General features: G+C 43.8%; 1 protein-coding gene across 2 annotated transcripts in view; it reads left to right on the top strand.

Annotated features, from left to right (window-relative positions):
* Positions 1 to 2,126: 2,126 nt before the first annotated feature.
* The window catches only part of Tph2 (tryptophan hydroxylase 2), a 96,362-nt gene continuing 78,310 nt past the window's right edge, over positions 2,127 to 20,178 (top strand). Inside the window, exons 1-5 of one of the 2 annotated variants that reach the window (XM_050135581.1) lie at positions 2,127 to 2,231; positions 4,933 to 5,082; positions 7,607 to 7,790; positions 7,909 to 8,009; positions 13,825 to 13,892. In XM_050135581.1, the coding sequence (XP_049991538.1) occupies positions 2,127 to 2,231; positions 4,933 to 5,082; positions 7,607 to 7,790; positions 7,909 to 8,009; positions 13,825 to 13,892 (608 nt within the window). Of the gene's footprint in view, positions 2,240 to 4,922; positions 5,083 to 7,606; positions 7,791 to 7,908; positions 8,010 to 13,824; positions 13,893 to 20,178 lie in introns of both variants that reach the window. The other variant, XM_050135580.1, reaches the window with a different exon arrangement.

Here is a 20,178-nt window from a genome sequence, read left to right as displayed (position 1 = left end):
GGCACTTTCCATGGAGACGTCCATCACCTCTAGCTCATACACGCTTCCTGTGTTTCTTCTGCATTGATACCTAGAGGGGAAGGGTTTGATAAAGACATTCTGTTTAGGCTTGAGCGCTCCTAGTTTCTTCATTCTCTGCACATTGTCCAGTTTTGATTCTGGCTTAATTACCATCCACTGCAAGAAGAAATTGTTCCCTCTACCTCAAACCATCTCTTTGCTGTTTCCCGTTGCCTATGACACGGCCAAATTATCTTTTAAAGATTCAGCCTGGACAACTCCCCAAAGAGTCTCCGGATTCCATAATGTATTGCTGACTACTCTGTAACTTGCGCTTTTGATGTCTTCTGAAGAGAGGTCAATCTCCTTTGTTTCACTTGCTTCTCTCAGCTGGACCGCTTGTGGGTCCGTGTTGAATCTTATATTCTTTTGCACCCACAGGATTTAGTTACATTGCTCAATACAAACTCAGGGCTCAACAAATTTTTGTTGAGTTAGACATCTGGTTTGTTTGTTTGTTTTTAGATATTTATTTATTATATAATAATATAATAAATAAATATAAATAATATAATAAATAAATATTCTGTCTGTGTGTATGTCTGTAGGCCAGAAGAGGGCACCAGACCTCATTACAGATGGTTGTGAGCCACCATGTGGTTGCTGGGAATTGAACTCAGGACCTTCGGAAGAGCAGGCAATGCTCTTAACCACTGAGCCATCTTTCCAGCCCAGACATCTGGTTTGTTGAGCCTGCTTTTGTTTATAGTCTTCTTTTTTTGCAGTATTCGAGACTGTACAATATCATGATAGAGAACATGGATCCTAGAGTCAAATCACCTGAATTTAAAACCTACACATACATGCATACATATGGGTGTCAATAACTCTCTCTTAATGCTGTCATGATAACTGATCATGTTTTGGCCTATAAAAGTACATAGAAAGTGTTTAGAATAGAAACTAGCAAAATTAGGCATTTCTCAATGTCAACTATGATTTTTAGAATTACTTCAGTTTATTCATTAGTATTTGCTTTCCTATTAGTTTTTAAGCATTGATCTTTGGTGAAAATACAAGCTGAATGATTATTTTCCGAGTTGGATCAAATAATAATTATAAAAACCCACAACTATCCAGAAACAAATAAAACCCAACCAGTGTCAACACATATACTTTTGTTTTGAAGAGTCTTCATTTTGTTTTCTAGATAAACAAACTGTTCAAGTCCCAGGTTTTGTTTAGTTCTTCAGTTAAACAAATACACTTGGTAAAGACTTTTCTATCTCCAAAGGATTGGCAAGCTCTCCAAAGTTGAAAAAGTAAGAATATAATTTTATCTATTGCCTGTCAAATTGCTGGATCTGATCACGTCACAGATGGAAGGAAACATTCACTGGAAGTATCAAAGAAGTGCTGGGTTTGTTTTGGTTCCCATGCGTTTCTTATTTAGTGAAGAGCATTTTAGAAGGTTAGTGTCTAAGTCCAAGCCTCGCACTTCTTTTTCAGAACAAGAGCTTGAGTATCCCTCTACATAGAGATGCTACAGGTTTTGCAAACAGACCTTTTTATGAAAACCATCACACACAGGCACACATGTAAAATTTGCACATCATAACTTGTCAGCTCTCAGAAAACCTTTTTAGAATTTTTTAAATTATTTTTAGAAAGCACAAAGCCCTTAAATTCGTAGTTGCTTAAAGACTGCGGGTAACTTTCCAGTAGCAGGCTTTAGAGCTAACCTTAGAGGACTTGTGTTTTGTTGCAAGAAGAGAAAAATCACCCCGATGCCATTGTTCTCCATCATCTCCTCCCAAAGAGCTACTCGACCTAGGAAACAAGCAAATCTCATCACGAGCTCAGATAACCCCAGGCTTCAGATCTGTAATCTGACTGTGGCCATCAGCAACCAGAAATGAGTTTTTTCTTATCAGCTTTCCATCAGTGCCCAGTCACTCATATAAAAAGAACACAGGGAGGGAGGCAAGCACACTGCTCTTCAGCACCAGGGTTTCTGGACAGCGCCCCGAGCAGGCTGCTGTCACTGGCCTCTTCCTCCTTCGTCTCTGCCAGGGTTGCCCCTCTGGTCCCCCCTGCTGCTGAGAAAGAAAATTACATCGGGATCCATGCAGCCTGCAATGATGATGTTTTCCAGTAAATACTGGGCCAGGAGAGGGTTGTCCCTGGATTCAGCAGTGCCTGAAGAGCACCAGCTAGTTGGCAGCTTAACAGTGAGTACTTGGCACTCTCCCGTGTTCTGTAGGGCAGCAATTGTTTTAACCGCACCATATGGACCTGCTGTAGAGTAAGCATGCACTTCGACTCCCTCCTGCTCTGTAGTCTTGTCTCACCACCTCCCTTCTGTCTACCTGAGCTCTTTACAAAATAAAGCAGGGGGCTATTTGTGAAGAGATATACTTTTCTCAAATAGTCAAGTTCCTTATGGTGAAGAGTGGAAGGTTATGCGAATCAATCTCCTAAATTCACTCCTCCTTCAAACTATAGAACATTGAAAGGCCGATAGGAAGATTTGGGAGAAAGAATTAAATATATTTCTATGGTTTCTACCAGACAGTGCGTCTCCTATATCCCTCCCCACCCCAACTTGTCTTTGAACACAGAATGTGTATTCTTGATTTGAAGCACAGGTTTTGGAATAAAAGAGGAGCCATTGTCATCCAGAGGTTTTCCTGCATGCTACTTTATTCCCCTTTGTATAGGTTAATGGATGAAATAATGAAATACTCCTTGTGTCAATATTTGCAAGATATTTTTGCATTTAAAATATTGACATTAAAGAATGGTATTTGTAAAGCTACAGTTCTTGCAGAGGTTTAGCTCCTAATTTGAGCAATAGTTATGAGATTTAATAAAAACGGTACTTTTGTTTTACTAACAAAATATACCCAGGCTTCTGTCATTAGAACTTTTAGGGGCTTTTTTTTAGGGGCTGCTTCACTGTTGTCTTTCCTGTTTGTCAACAGATTCCAAATTCAGCTTGTCAGAGGAAAAAAAAATCACGTTGAATGCTTTAGTTCCATACACATGCATTCCACTTATTACCTCACACGTGTTGAAAAATAGCCCCAGTAACTTTCTTAGCACTATTTGAATCAATTTGTGAAAATGAGGCCAAAATGTAAAATAGAATTTTTCTGACGCTCAAATATCATGAATATTTGGATAAGAAGTTACATTGAGGGATTCTGGAGCCAGAACAGAATGCCAGGAGGGAAACACAGGAAAAAAAACCTCAGTTATGGGTAATGTATGACCCTTTCACAGGAAAATGCTCCTTAGACATAGGAGATCTGGGGATGATGCGGAGAGGCTGAAGCAGATGTTGAGACTATGAAGAAATTTGAGCTTTTAATGACTAAACCCACTGTCAAATGCCAGTGCCGGCGTAAACTTCTCTCCCTCAAGCCATAAATAATAAAATATCCTTTCCTGTTACATGTAAATTCAGCGAGTGAGACAATCTTAATGCACGAAAATAAAGCCAGGAGAGAAATTGAAGGAAGACAGCGGCAAATCACTTTTCACTGGGGTCCTTATAAATGTGTGGGTCTCAGTTCCATGAGGATGTCATAGGCTAGTGTGATTATGTTATCCTACCATTAGCTAGGGAGACAGAGAGGTCTCTGTTTGCCCAACTCTGCTTTCATATGCAGTGAGTACAAAACAGACCGTCATAATCTCATATTGTCTGTCCAATGAAAAGTTCCCAGCTTTGCTTCTCAAATTCTGCGATGTGCTCTGAATTGCTCGAATCTGTTATTTTTATCTTTAGCCAGAAGAACTTAGTTATTGCTCAGATTCTCTTGGTTGTTCCTAGTGGTTAGCTAGGTGGTTCTTTCTCTCTCTTCTGCCTTTCCGACTGCCTGTTTTATTTGTGACGGAAATGTACCAGTCACTGTCCAGGATCAGTTTCCCACAGCGGGGTTGGTTGGACACACTGTTCGGTCACGGACTTCCTCAGTGGGCAGGCAGCTTTAGACTGATGGTTTGGGATGGCAATGTGGGTCTCGATGGAGAAATGATCCTTTCCCACCCATGTCCTGACTTCTTTCAGAATGCAATAAATACTTCTGTTTTAAGAGACTTCATTGAAGCTACCTTTGCTCTTGCCAAAACTATGTTTGGTCTTATGTTTGGTATTTTTACTCATTAATACAGTCTACAGATGGACCAATGAAGATAAATAACCAGATTTTATGCTGCAAAATTGCCTGAAAAGAAAGGCAGGAATTCCTTTTTGAAAGGAGGAGGAGTGGATGGGGGGGATAGATTTTGGTGAGGGGGAAGGAACGGGGAAAGAGGAGGGTGGGGAAACTGTGGTTGGCATGTAAAATAAATGAAAGAATTTAATAAAAAAGAGAAAATAAAAGGCAGAGATTATCTACATATATTATTTTATACTATTGCAGTGGTTCTCAACCTGTGGGTTGTGACTCCCTCTGCAGTTTGGGGTCGAACATCCCTTTCACAGGGGTTGTTAAGATCATCAGAAATATAAGATATTTACATCACAATTTATAACAGTAGCAAAATTACAGTTATAAAGTGGCAATGAAAGTAATTTTATGGTTGGGGGTCACCACAACACGAAGAATTGTATTGTATTAATGGGTCATAGCATTAGGAAGGTTGAGACCCACTGTTCTTACTGGTAATTAGGTTTTCATCACCATCAAACTAAAGGAAGCCTAGCCTTCCTTTAAGGTAATCCTCTAGACACTACCTTGAAACAGTGCAAAGAGTACCTCAGCATAGAGTAGACTAGAATTTCAGACAGCTGAGCGCCATGAGGACTCCACTGTAAGCTAGTGTGATGGATAGGGCGTCCCCCATTCAAGTGGGATCTCTAGACAAATTAAATTACGGAGACCTCTGGAATCTGGCTGATATTTGTGCTTCTATTTCTTGAAGCTAAATAAAGCCGTTGCTGGCAAGAATGAGGACAAGAGGGGAAGCAAAGGGGGCGGCAGAAACGACACCGCGGAGAGCGGCAAGACGGCAGTTGTGTTCTCCTTGAAGAACGAGGTCGGAGGGCTGGTGAAAGCGCTGAGACTCTTCCAGGTAAATGCCAGGTGCCCGTTTGCAACTTTACGGCGGCCGCGTGCCTGGCTGCAGACCTGTCGCCTGATCTAAAGCCATTCCCGAATCCATTTCTGGTTAACATCAGAAAAAACTTGGACGGAACTGATTGTCCTGAGGATTTTACAAGGGAAGCTGGATCTGCCTAACAGCGAAATAAGCAGGTTCATGGGAACTGTAGTTTATTAGCTCAGAGTTAGCCTGTTGGGAATCCTGTACACTGTTGCCAGGTAAGAAAGTCTGTAATTCAAAAATGGGAGCTTTGTAGTTGAAAATGCAAACACACACACACACATACACACACACACACACACACACACACACACACACACGGTGCTTCCAAATATCAAGATTCTATGCCCTGCTTTGATTTACTAAATTTGAACTGTGCTTATGTAATGAAAGCATATTTATTGCATAAAGTGAGATACGTGATTACAGATACTTCCTTAATAATGTGTGTTATGTAAAGCTGTATTACTATCTATCTATCTATCTATCTATCTATCTATCTATCTATCTAATCTACATATATGTATACACACATATATTTTGAAGAAGTGACTTCTAGAAAGGTATGGCACAGTCTCCAGCATAAATCCCTGTTTTGTGTCCTAAATAAGGAACTTAGGTGAAGGGGAATGCCTTGCACACCTGCTGTTTCCGCCACCTTAAGTAGAAACCCTCACAAATGTGTCTTGTTGGATGCCAATGGCTGGTTGCCAGGGATGTAAGGTGAAGGGTTCGGCTCTTCCTGTGCCTTAGGCTGTGGAATAGTAGACACATAGTTCGGGGATTTGGAGCTGTGCTCGCTTTGTTGGTCAATCATTACCTGCTCCTCAGTTCAATTTCCTCATTTGTAAAATGGCAATAATGATAATTCCTACCTAACTGGGTTGTTGGGATGAAAGAATATGAGGGTGTTTTGTTAAGTGCAGACAGGAGGCATTATTTGTGATGTCCCTAGATGACCAGAGATGGGGATTAACCTGATTCAGAAAACGTCTCCTCGTTACCTTCTGGCCTTGAGGAAAAGATGAGGGACCATAAACAGTGTTAATGGAAACCTGGAGTAGTATTTTACACATAATTATGCCATGTAGGCCTGTGTCCACACAAGGCCCAAAGGCAAAGCCAATTCAATTAGACAGCTGGGTGCTGTGGGGAAAAAAAAATCACCTTAGAAGGGGTTTGCACTTTGAATTTGCACACTGCCCACAGCTAGTCACCGGGCCTTAGACAAAGCCCTCAACCCCCTGGGACCTCAGTGCCCCGGTCTACAAATATCCACTCTGACCCAATCACACGTTAAAAGCCCAAAGTGGCACAAAGAACGTGGAGTCTTTTGGGCCTTGAACTTAATATTAACCCCACTTTGATTATATTAGCTAATTTATAAGATATGGCATTATTGCAAAGCTTAATAAAAAAGAGAATGAGAACATCTAGGCATGTCTCTGAAGCTGTGCTGAAATCCAGTGTGACAGGGAGGCGTGTGCTGATGGGGCAGGGCATGGCCAGGAGACCTGAGCCGACAATTGACAAAGGAGAAAGGCGTGCCAATGGGGAACTTCAGCCACATTTTTAAGCATTAAAGTTACGATTCTTCGTGGAATAGCTTGTTGTAAGAAGACTCACAAGATGGCAGCTGCAGAATATAGCCCAGTGAAGCTAGCCCAGTGGATGCCAGAGAGTCGCTATGTGCTCCTGTTTAGGGGTATTATTTCTGTGTTCTGCCTCTTCTCTGCACTTGGTCTGTTTTCCTTTTGCCTGGGACAGCCTCTCTTCCGTGCTTTTTCTGTTTGTTTCCTAAAGTTTGGGCTGTGCTTTGATCAATATTTTCCAAATCTTAGGTCGTTTTGCACACCCTCTGTTTTCTGCCTGCCATTTTTATTAGTCACAAATTTTCTAAAAAAGGGTTGCTTTATTTTTTATTTTTAAGTTATCGTTATATGTAGAAAGCGTCTTGCTATGTGGCCTAGAGGAATTTGCATCTGAGTGTTGGGATTTTAGGCACGCGTCATCATGCAGGCATGATTGCTTTATTCTTAAACTTTATGTTAAAAGGAAGCCTTTTATTATTGTAAGATTGAGATGTGGAGCTTTGTGTTTTTCAAGAGTATGAAAACACAAAGTTTAGGATACTACATTATGGTAGTGTACTAGGCAGGCTAATGTCCTTGCTAATCTTCACTCAGTAGCTGTGGGATGTGGACCCCTCTGAGAAATGATGCTTACGATCAGGATATATTTTATAGTACCTTTCTTTTATGTGTCTTCAATGCCTTCCTCTTTTTATGATAAGACAGGACAACCTACATGGAGGCATGGCAATTAGTCTTCCTTATGAATCAAAGTAGTAACTGGGAAAATTCTCACCAAAGCATAGCCAGTCCTCTCCTGCAGGTACTTGACACTTCACTCCTTGATAGCCACACACGACTACACACACACTTATTCACCGTGACCGGAGTGTGATTCAGACGTATCACGCATATTTCCACAGGAAAAACATGTCAACATGGTTCACATTGAATCCAGGAGATCCCGGCGAAGAAGCTCTGAAGTCGAAATCTTCGTGGACTGCGAATGTGGCAAAACCGAGTTCAACGAGCTCATCCAGCTGCTGAAATTTCAGACCACCATCGTGACCCTGGATCCGCCTGAGAGCATTTGGACGGAGGAAGAAGGCAAGGGGGATTTTCGCTTTTCTTGCTTGTTGTGTGCTTTTGCAGTCTGACGCATGATGCAGAGGGAAAAGCACGGCCCAGCGAGCTAATACTGTCGAACCTGCGCTGTTCCCAACAGAACTGGCGGATGTACTGTGGTTTCCGCGGAAGATCTCGGAGTTAGACAGGTGCTCGCGCAGAGTTCTCATGTACGGAACCGAGCTGGATGCAGACCACCCAGTAAGTGTCTTGTGGGATCCCTTCCAGGGTCCTCTCCCGGCCGGCTCTGCCCTGTGCCAGATGCTGTATGTGCTGTGTTCTGTGCTGAAATTTCTTATCTATCCCCTGGCAACTGAGAGCAGACTTTGAGATGATTAAGCTTCCCTGTACATGTGTTGGTTGGAAGGAGGTCAGAAAGATGGCATTTTCACATACGGTTTATTTGTAAAATAGTTGGGCAGGGGAGGAGATTGTACGCCTTGGAGGATATTTCTGTGGAATTAGACAGCCTAAAATATACCTGCAGATGGTGACCCTTGGAAGAACGATGAACTGAAAAATTGATCACACCTTTGGGGAACTAGGGAAGACCGGACGTGATGGGGCTCGGTGAGAGAGTAAAATTCTTGCCATTTTCCTTGACTGGAGGTAGTTAGGAGCTGAGTTATATGCTTGACTTCAGTCTCAACGGAAAGGCAGAAGAAGGGCTTTAGAGTAAGGCCGTGATGGAAGAGACATCCTTCCCACAGCCACTCCGAATCTATCCACCATTTCCTCCTCTACTCCAATAAAAGTGACCACCGTTAGGAGAAATATGACACTTGGGCGAGCATTTCCCATCTTTCTCCCCCGCCCCATTTTATATCAGTTTTTATTTAACACAAGAGACCCGGAACTTCTTTATGGCCAGAGTGAAGTACAGCGAAGTAAGCAATATACACATTCATTATGAGCGTCCTTCCCTCCCCCGGCGTCTAGCAGTGGGCGGATAGAACAGTGAAATCTAAGCGGATCTGTCATGCTTAGTGAAAGGAAGCCTTTGTGTTATGAGGGTAGCGGCTCGCAGAAACTCACACTATTGAAGATGGAGAAAATCTGAGAGTGCAACTGTATCATTGTACCCTGAATAATGGTACCTAAGTGTGGGCGTAGGATCGGCAGTAGCACCAGCATCTGGGGCCTTGCTTTAACCACTGCACACTTCTTCAGTTCGGGATCCACGGACAAGTTCAACAGGAACCAACTATCATGCAAAGTAGTCATTTGGTGCAATATCAGACCAGTTCAAGCATTCCTTTCAAATAAATGGTTCGGCAACCTAATGTTGCATTATATGTAAAAAGCTGAGATAATGCATACATAGTGTGTTGTGTTCACAGCATAGCACAGAAATCCACAGTACTTCACACAGCAGCCGCGGAAAACCCTTTAAAACAGTGGCTTTAGTCATCTTTACTAAAGCTTTTAAATATTTCCCCTCTCTCACCCAGTCTCAGTGGAACTGGAATTAGTGCATGCTGGTTCACATGATTTGGAGGATGGAGACTGCATGGATACCAGCTGCTAACTTGCAGAATGACCTTGGCGAGGTCCATGTACCTCTGAACCTTGGGGTTCTTGAATGTAAAAAGCAGGAATAGAAATTCTTATGGTCCTCAAAGGGGTGATTGAAAAGCCTACTTAAGAAAGCAACCGGAAGGCAGTTTGGCAACAGGAAATGCTTTATTTCAGTGAGGGAACTGTTGTATTAAACCATCCAGATCAATATGGAGACAGTAGAGGTGCTTTTGAGGACCTCCCATGTCTAAAAGCTCTCTTAGTGGAGTTTTAAGGATCACTTATCCCAGAGGAAGGAGTATAGCCATTTGGATGAAGCCACCACAGGAGCCACTGACCTTGCTGTGAACAAGAGGTATTCCAACACCAGGAGCACATTTTTTTTTCTGTGCTTAATTTTATTCCATTACTCCCAATCACACCTGCTTTATAATATCTCCACTTATTTTCTGTGCAGCCACTTGAAATAATTGCAAGTCCTTAGCCATCCCCTACGTCTCTTGCCATTGTTATAAGCACACCAAATGTTCATTATGCAAAATCTGATATTGGTAAGCTGGTGTTTTTGTGAGTTTTTATTTGATGTGGATGGGGGGGGGTTGTCTAAGCACTTCTTACATCTGAGAATGATTAAAATTCTAGGAAAGACAGAGGGACTCTTGCCACGGGACAGTCCAGGGAGGGCTTGGAACATATGCTGTGTTCTGGGATTTTTTTTTTAACTAGGCAAAGATGTGTTTCATTTGTTTATACTGCAGAATATTATTTTTACTGCGTAAAGGTTACTTTTGTTTATGCCGCATTTGTTCAATGATATGAGGATGTGTGTTTAATCATGAAAAGATGTGCTGCATCGGTTTCACCTTTATCAGACCAATCAGTTGCCCTAATAAAGAGCCGAACAGCCAATAAATAGGCAGAGAAAGGATAGGCAGGGTCAGCAGGCAGAGAGAATAAATAGGAGGAGAAATCTAGGCTAAAAAAGAAAAACAAGGGCTGAAGAGATGGCTCAGAAGTTAAGAGCACTGGCTGTTTTTCCAGAGATCCTGAGTTCAATTCCCAGCAACCACATGGTGGCTCACGATCATCTGTAATGAGATCTGGTGCCCTCTTCTGGCCTGCAGGCAAACATGCAGGTGGAACACTGTATATGTAAATAAATAAATAAATAAATAAATAAATAAATAAATAAATAAATAAATTCTCTGGCTTTTTGGGACCCTAGTCTGTTTGGATGCACACCTTCCTAGGCCTGGATGGCGGGTGGGGGGAGGATCTTGGACTTCCCACAGGGCAGGGTACCCTGCCCTCTCTTAAGGAGGGAGAGGAGGGAGGAGGGTGAGTTGGGGAGGAGGAGGGGAGGAAGTGTAAATTTTTGAGTGGAAAAATAAAAAAAAAAAGAACAGAGAGGATAAACAAACAAAACAAAACAAAACAAAATGAGAGAAGGACATGAGAGGGACATGTCTGGGGCAAGAAGCCAGGCAGGTGCCAGCAAGCAGACATAGAGGAGCAGGGAAAGTAAGATATACAGAAGAAAGGTAATAAACGCCAAGGCAAAAGGTAGAGAAAGAAAAAGAGGTTAATTTAAGTAAAAAGAGCTAGTCAGAAATGTGCGTAAGCTAGGCCAAGCATCCAAAACTAATGGTAAGTCTCTGTGTCGTGATTTGGGAACTGGTTGGTGGCCCCAAAGAAACACCTGGTACTTACTGTGCTTCTTTGAGAAAGTGTTAAACACATGAGCCCGCGGCTCTCAAATCTTAATAGACAAAGAAATTGCCCGGGAAATACTTTGAGATACAGTGATTCACTAGGGAGGGCTAAGAGTCTGCATGTCTTGAGAGCTCCCAGGTGAAGCTCACACTGGGGGATATGGATCCAGGATTTTTGACTTGCCAGGTCCTAGACTGGGAGGGTCTTCCAAGGTGTGGTCCAAGATTCTCTCTTCTGATGTGTGTGTGTGTCTGTGTGTGTGTGTTAAAAAGAAACTTCAAGATGCTCCCCAGAAGCTCAGGGAAGGAGGCTTTTCACCAGCAGACTGTTTAGGGGGGTCTTTGTGGAAAAGGGTCTGTAGCAGATTCCATGGGGTCCAGGTGTGAGAATTAGCATCCTAGCACAGTGAGGCTCAGCCAAAGCGACCCACTTCAATCATCTGTGGGGAACAAAAAAAAAAATGTTCTCACTCTTCAGAGCTTAAATCAGAATCTCTGGGAGGAAGGGCCAGGTTTGAAGTATTATTAAAATTGCCCCAAGTGGTTCTAATATCACACCAGGGTTGAGCTGCTTGAGATGCCTGCTTGAGTTGCCTCATAAATTGAACTGGGCACATTAGGGCTCAGGCTGAGTCTTCAGTTCACTTTGATTTAATTTGGGGTTGGGGTTGTACAGGAGGCTCTCTCTGGGTCCCAGGGTCACCAGAGTTTTACAAATAAATATATAAGGTTGCCCAGTAGAATTGGAAAAATTTATCATTTATTGGAAATTGAAATTAAACTGGGCATCTTGTATTTTTAGCTGGTACCCTACCCCTGGCTTCAGTTCAGAATAGGTAGCCAAAACTGGCGCGTGTCTGGAATGGCTGGTTCAGCTAGCTAGCGCCTCTTACTGCGCCAGTCGGCGGATGAATCCAGGACGCTCTGGATGCCCCGCGCCTTTTGTAATCACTGCTACTCTGGGCTAATGAGGCATGATGAGCAAATCTCTCTCTTGCGTCCCCGGAAAAGGTGCAGGTGTTTGCTGAGGCGAGGGTTGAGAATCTTCTGGAAACCAGCAGATTTTGATGCGGTTGCCATGGTGTCCAGCCTGGCAGGAACCGGGGGACAGATGCTATGCTTTTCATGGGACTCTTTTTCCCTTTTTTTTTCCTGGCCTACTTTCATTTCGAATCATGAATGTGCTTGGAATTCTTCAGCTTTGCCACCCCAGGTAGCCTGTTTTACTCGTGAGCGAGGAACCCACTTGCCAGCATGATTCTGTCTACCCTCTACAGCAGGAGACCTTTTATTTAGGCCAAAGACCTATTTGTAAATGTGGTAACTATAGTCACAAGCTTTGTCTATAAGCATTTTAGGGTTTTACAAGCATGCCTACCAGCCTTTGTTTAAACAATCTGAATTCCAGGCCCAAAGAGGGGGAAAATGCTGGCTACTGTGTGTGGGTTTCCTCATTTTTTACAGAGTCTTACTGTGATCTGAAGCAGTATTTCTTTCCCTCCTCCATTGCTAACTCTGGCTATTCCAAAAAGAAAGGTAACTCTTCAGTCATGTCCAGCCCATAGCCCATGAGGATTTTTGGCCTTGAGCCCCATTCTCTTTCAGCCAGACAAGAGAATCAGGTTGTTTTCTAGTGAGTTTGTGTTCCTATTGAACATCCCACCTTGCAGCAATGGCTGTGTTGTTACTCAGGCCAGAAGAGGGCGCCAGATCTCATTACAGATGGTTGTGAGCCACCTTGTGGGTTGCTGGGAATTGAACTCAGGTCCTCTGGAAGAGCAGTCAGCCATCTCTCCAGCCCCCTACCATTGAATCTTATAGCCCCTATAGACTACACTCTTGCTTGTCCTATGTGGTTCATGGCTTCTATCTCCTGGCTGCTCATGGTGGTATATGCTTATACAAGTAAGAAGTAGACACAGTTCCTCCAGGACTTTTGACACCTTGAAGAAACAAATCCAGAAAGAATTGGTTGTCTTTGTATGAAAAGAAAAGGAAAAAAACGAGAAGCCCGTTGACGTGAGGAGAGATGGTTGGGTAGACCAGAAAGTAGAACAGGGAGACTTGTCAGGAGTTCATGGGAACGAAAAAAAAATGACAGACTCAGTAGTTAATTTCCCAAGTGGACGAGGTTAGGTAAAAATATTTTTAAATTATAATTTGAAAATTTAGATAAAACTCTGACAGTTGGCTAAGACACATTAATGACGGAGAGTCCCTCAATGGGACGAATGGGGCTAGCCTGCCCTTGTGCGTGAGGCTTGTCCTCCTGCTGCAGGGTGTGATCGCAAAGTACAGCAAAACCTCTTTAATTCACGCTAATTTGGGGATTTGATAATTACTCAGAGCGACCGAGTCTTCAGTAGATGTTTCATTTATTAGTTATTTACACACAGCAATTAAAATTTGGTTAAACGCGTCAAACCTGTTTTAATGAATAGGCTAAGATTAACCAGTTATTAAGATCAATGACTCGCAAATGATACTTGAAAACCTAAAGATACTGGGGAAAATATTAGTTTACTTAACTAAGCCCCGCCGCTTGCCTAGTGGGAAGATAAACTCTGGCCCGAATTCCCACACATCCCAAATTAGCAGACCCAGATGGAAAGAGGTTTTACTGTAAGCACAATTCGCCTTTGCCTGTGTCATCAAGTCGGTCACCTGAGGATAAGATTTACATTTGAACTGAACACTCAATAAACACCACAGTGATTTTCTTTTAGGCCTTCGGTGGCTCATTTTTCGGCACTTTGTTAAGTAACTTAATCTCTTTTCTGTTTAAGGGATTTAAGGACAATGTCTATCGACAGAGGAGGAAGTACTTTGTGGATGTGGCCATGGGTTATAAATAGTAAGTACCTACATAACTCTTTCTTGTCAATGGCTAGTTGGGAAAAGCATGTGCTGTGTTAAAACAGCGCTGCCTTCACTTTAGCTCTTGCGGAAGACGGGCACGGACCGCTTTAAACACTCTCCCATTCCCTTGGCTTTCAATGCTAACTCTGATGTCTGACATCTGGGTGTAACTGTGGCATAATGAGACCTGTGGGCCTCATGCCAAGTGCTACATGGACAACAACCCCTGCATTTGCAGCTCCATTAAGGCAAGGAGCCATTTCCGCTCACTCTGCCAGGCTTGAAGACTCTGCTCCCGTTTTCCTTTGACTTTTCAATAACTCACTTCAGCATCCCCAATGAAAGGAGAGAATTAGGCAAAAATGGACAAAGGAATCCTGTAAGCAGCCAGCCTAGAGCTAAAATGTGCTTGCTTTCCATGGACAGGAAACTATCCTGCAAATCGGATGGATTATGGAAGAGTTTAATAATCACGCCGCAGGGACAACAGGGCTGGGGTGACGTTTGAGTGAGGACTGTATTGTAGATGGTGATCAGAGGCAGTGATGGCTGGGCGTGTGTACTGTAGAGAGATGGTCAATGGTATTGACAGCTGAGCGTGTGCACTGTAGACAGTGATCAATGGTATTGACAACTGAGCATGTGTACTGTAGATGGTGATCAATGGATTGACAGCTGAGCATGTACACTGTAGACGGTGATCAATAGTATTGACAGCTGAGTGTGTACACTGTAGATGGTGATTAATAGTATTGACAGCTGAGCGTGTACACTGTAGACGGTGATCAATGGTATTGATGACTGAGCATGTACACTGTCGACGGTGATCAGAGGCAGTGACAGGCTGAGCATGTGGCTGGCAGGGATGTGCATGCTTATGATATGCTCTGCTCGGAAGAACAGAGTGAGCGTCAGGCCCTTGCTCATGCTCTCCTCGCTGGTACAGCTTTCAGACTTCCACTTTTTCTGGTCTAGGACCAGCAATATGAAGTTTGTTTTCAGGACAAAACATAAATGCATGCCTGGTAGGGGAAAGATTTTTTTCTTACTTTAGTTGAGACTAATTAAGGGGTTTGCTTGATTTCAGAGGCAAATGTACCATTGATGAGGATTTAGGATGCCATGCGTGCTATAGAGGACATCAGTGTTACCTGCTTGCTTTCTTTTTTTCTCTCTTCCTATTTCTTCTACTCTTTACCCCCTCTTCCCTCCTTTCTCTCATTGGGCAAATAATTTGCTCATTCCTAGCTTCCCTTTGCTCTCTAAAACATGTCCCTCCCTACTCCTAAGGCCCAGGCAACCTTCATCCTTTTGCCGTTGTGCTTATAAAAACGAGAACTGTATGGCACAAGCTTTTCCACAGTATCTACTCTGTTCCAGGCAGTGTCTTCCCCATGCTGTGACTTTCTACATCAGCACACGTGACTTGCTGTGGCCTATGCCTAGTCTCACGCCCCCTGTTGCCCAGCCATTGCTCTCTATCCCTGTGTCCCAAAGTATCCCAGTCAGCTAGCCGGGAGAGGACCCTGGTGGACTGAAGTCCCTGTTCAGAGGAAGCTCCAGACGCTGGGCCAAGACAAGCTGGTCTGGTGGTGGTATGTCCCAAGGACCACTCATAATAGAGTGGCTTGAAGTCATTGGCCTGAAGGAAGTGCATTTATATGGGGAAGAGGGGCCAAGTGTTGTTGGGGTTTCTGTCCTGCCCGGTTCCCACAGTCGTTAAGTCCCAAAGAAATCACACAGAGGTCTACATTAACTCTAAACTGATTGGCCCATTATTCTTGTATATGTTAGCCACATGGCTCAGTACCTTTTTTTCAGTGAGGCAGTCACATCTTGCTTCTTCTGTGGCTGGTCCAGGACTGCAAAGGAATGAATGGGCTTCCTCCTTCCCAGAATTCTCCTATCCTCATTGACCTGCCTCTACTTCTTGTCCGGTTGTCCCACCTATACTTCCTGCCTGGCTACTGGCCAATCAGTGTTTATTTAAAATATAATTGACAGAATACAGATCATTCTCCCATACCAGACAAGGGTTTTGCGGGGGGCGCACCTCCATAGTTAAAGAGCTGAAGGACTCGATACTTACAACTGAGTGCTCAGGAGACTGAGCTAGGTGTGAAGCTGCCAACTCACCCACTTCTCAGAAACCAGCCTCACAGAACCCTCTCTGCTATCCTGGGGAACAAGAGGGACTCTTCGGTTCCACAGCAGGGGAGGGTGTGTTGTATCTGAGCATTGTTTGGTAAGGTAGAGAACCAATCAAGAAGTGCTCACCCCAGAGACTTTGTAATCCAGCAGCCTCAAAACCTACCCCTGGGACAGTGTGCTGAGGCTAGACTCTGTAGGCAGAATAACAAAGCGCTTTGAAGCTGGAGTTGGACTGTCTGGGTTGAAAGGAGAGTGGGCTCCACTGTCTCCTCAAGCCCCTTCATCTGTGTGGTGTGTCTATCAGCAGGCCCCGTCTGACAGGGTTTAGCAGGGATGTAGAAAGACGACGCATGCACTGTGCCTGGCACCGCGCCTGGACCCCGATCGGGGCTCAGCACATCAGTTGCTATTAGTGTCTTCCTGCCATGCTTTTGCTTGCTCATTAAGATACCGCCGGGTAAACTGATTATTTCTGTGCTGACAACAGTCCTTTTCATGGAGGGATTTCATAAAGAGAGATTATACTCCCATTTTTCACGTGCGAAAGAAGCTGTCAAGATACTGGTAACAAACTGGCAGTTGTCGCGGGTGCTGCTTGGGAAACGGGAAGAGTGGAGAAGTTACTTACGAGTTGTTAAAGCCAGGAGAACATGACCCGGGGGCTTGTGCAGTGCAAAGAGCAAAAGATTTCACTTCAATGCTGCATTTCCTCAAACTTGTATAGCCAAGGTTTACCCAGGTTTGAGGATGAGTAGAGGATAGCTCACTTGTGTGCACAGTCAAGCACATGTGTGTGTGTGTGTGTGTGCGTGTGTGTGTGTGCACAAGTACACATCTGTGTTTACAAGCTCATGTGTTTGGGCTCCCACGCCTGCTGTAGTCAGGTGGAGGAGGGGCACAGAGACTAAGAAATTCCAAATGGACCTAAGACTCCTGGTTTTTGTTTATAGAAAATGATAGGGTTTCTCATTGAGCTAGGTGGTTTCTAGTGCTGATGGCTGAGTGTACAATGTTGAAATTAACTAATACTCCAATGACTTAATAGAAGGTCCTTTTAGTGTACTTTGACCAGATTTTGCAAGCCCAAACTGGTAGTACTGGTCTGAGGACCAGATTATTTGAAATTAGCGTAGTATTGAAAAAATAGCATGCGAGGGACCCGCCAACTGTTTGATGACCCAATTAGGATCTTTGGGGTGGGGTGGGGATGGGGAAATACTGGTCAAGGGGGGTGTTGTTTTTGATTGACTGAAGGAATAAAGGAGAAGTACCCAGATATTATTTAGGGCCTTTGGTTTATACCTCCTAAACACAATTATAATTTGTCAATATTCAATAAATAAAGATAGGTACTGCCTGGCATGGGGAGAACAATTTGACCTCAGTGATTACACAGGGCATCCTGGACTCTGGGGAGCGGTGGTAGGTACATGGTCAGAAACACTGAAAGCGGTGGAGTACAGGTGTTTTGAGGTTTTGAAGGGATCACAGGTTGTAGTCTGAGGGGGGTCTCGGGTAAGAAGGAGAAAGAGAAATGAGATACAGAATAATATATATTGAGAACACGGCCAAGAAGCCCTCCAGGGGACTTGTGTTGAATGCTATATATATTTTTTTATGATAGTCTTGAAAGGATAAAACAGGGGGGGAGAATCAACACAAGCAGAGAAAAATGAAAAAATTCCACTGTGTGATGAAAAAACAGCAGGCTCAGAGTCCATATGACCGTGAACTCCAAAGAGGTGAGGGAGCGGAAAAGCGCCCGCATGCTGAGAATTGTCAATAGACGCCACTCAGGCACAGGTCTGATTGACAGTGCAGCTGAAAAACTTGATTGATTAGCCAGAGGCCTGCAGCCGCCCGCAGACAGGCCCTTCCGCTCAGTGTCTGCAAGGGCTTAATTGTCTCACCAATAATAGCCCGGGAAACAGTCATTAGTGCAAGCTTTATGCCTCATGGCAGACCTGAGAATGAACACCCAGCCCAGGGAGGGCACTGTAGGAACCTCTGCCATGTAGCTCACACCCTGTCCTGCGCAAAGAAACCTAGGATAAGAGAGGGGAGGATGCCCCTCAATGATGTGATGGGAACGTAGACTTGTAGTTCCAAGGAAGTGCAAGTGTGTGTGTGTGTGTGTGTGTGTGTGTGTGTGTGTGTGTGTAGGGCAGACTGCATATAAAGGAAGAAGAGGGTGGCTTTGGTGGTGCAGCTCCCAGGCGAGTGGGAACCTCTAGGTTTTCTGTAAATGGCAACCTTCATATTTTAACCCAAGTGAATGTCTCCACTGAATTACTGGGGACCGAGAGCCGAGATTGAAGATGTCAGTCATACAGTTTTTATTTTATTTTTTTCTTAAATTAACCAGCACATACATTTTCTCCCCTTGGAGTCTGGTTTAATGATTCCTCTTCAACAGTGTGTATGCATATTTAATTAAATCATATTTTTTGGTGGGGGTAGTGGTGGTTATTTCCGTTTTATTCTCTTGGGAGGAGGCCTCAAGCTCCGACTTTCATTATGCCGCTGTTATTTGCTTAACTTTATCTCCAGCAGTAGTGTGATCCTGCCCGGACAGAAATGTGATTTTCCTGGATGAAATTAAGGTGACACACTGGCACTGTTCCGTTTCTAGCAACTTCTCCCATGCACGCCCCAGGAATCTGTGAAGTAGGTTGGTAGACAGCCGATGTCCCCAGGTAGGCTAGCAGAAGGGGTTCAGAGTTCCAGACCTAATTTAGGGTTGGAACCCCAGCCCCATTTCCCCATAAGACTCTTGGTAGCAAATTCAGGTATCCATGCGATTTCTTACATTTTTACATTTCTTTTCTCTCTTTGTTTCTTTGTTTCTTTCTTTGTTTCTTTCCTTCCTTTCTTTTTTCTTTTCCCTTCCCTTCCCTTCCCTTCCCTTCCCTTCCCTTCCCTTCCCTTCCCTTCCCTTCCCTTCCCTTCCCTTCCCTTCCCTTCCCTTCCCTTCCCTTCCCTTCCCTTCCCTTCCCTTCCCTTCCCTTCCCTTCCCCTCCCTTTCCCTCCCTCCCTTTCTTTCTTTCTTTCTTTCTTTCTTTCTTTCTTTCTTTCTTTCTTTCTTTCTTTCTTTCTTTCTTTCTTTCTTTCTTTCATCCTGGCTGTCCTGGAACTCACTCTGTATACCAGGCTGGTCTCAAACTCACAGAGACCCACCTGCCTCTGTCTTCTGACTGCTGGGATTAAAGGCGTGCATGTGCCGCCACCACCCAATTTCTTCCCTTTCTTAGCTTAAATTTTCTCTGTAAAATGGAGATTAATCAAAAATCTCTAGTGTTTCTCTTCTGGGTTATGCTGACGATTAAATGAAACAATTGGACCATTGCTGTATAATGTATCTCATCATGATAATAATCTGCGAACCCAACTGAAGTCTTGGGGTTTACACAGATATGCACATCACTCTGGGGGTCCTGACTGTGTCTCTTTACTTCTTTTTCGATACAAGAGGGAATCCCAACTTTACTGTTTATCTATTGACTGGTCTGGACACATTGTTTAGGATTTTTCTGCCTCAGTTTCCTTTCGGCAAAATGGAGATAATTCTGGTGATACCTTACAAGACTGTTAGGCTGCTTAGACAAGTGAACATAGAATCAACAAGTAGAATTGCCCTGTGGAAGCCCATGCAAGGGTTTGCTGATACTAGTGTTTCACTACGATAGCTGTCTGCCTTTTGTCAGACTTATTGTGCTAAACCCTTTAGTATCCTTTGTTTGCTCTCTTTCCCTTGACTAAGGTTTTCTTTGTCTTGACGTCTGTTTGATCTTTATACCGTATTAGTCCTTTCTGCATGACAAACTCCCCTCAGATTTAGCAGCTTAAGACAGCAGACATTTCTTCTTCCACACTGTATGTACTGCTGAGAAGCTGGATGCAGCTTATCTTGGGTGGCTCTGGCTTAGGAGTTCTAACAGAGTTAGACAGAATGGCAGTCCCTGCGGGGGCTGGAGATGCTGCTTCACTCTGGTTACCAAAGGGCAGTTGGACTGAGGTCTCAGTTTCTTGCAATGTGAGCTGTCCACTGGGCTGCCTAGATATCTTCAGGCTATTTCAATTGACAGCCCCCAAATCGAGTCCTCCAAATGAGAGAGCAAGCAAGAATGTGC

This window comes from Alexandromys fortis, unplaced genomic scaffold, assembly GCF_014885135.2.
Source record: "Alexandromys fortis isolate MF-2015 unplaced genomic scaffold, M_Fortis_MF-2015_v1.1 scaffold_24, whole genome shotgun sequence".
NCBI lineage: Eukaryota > Metazoa > Chordata > Mammalia > Rodentia > Cricetidae > Alexandromys > Alexandromys fortis.
This window is presented reverse-complemented; position numbering and strand designations above follow the sequence as displayed.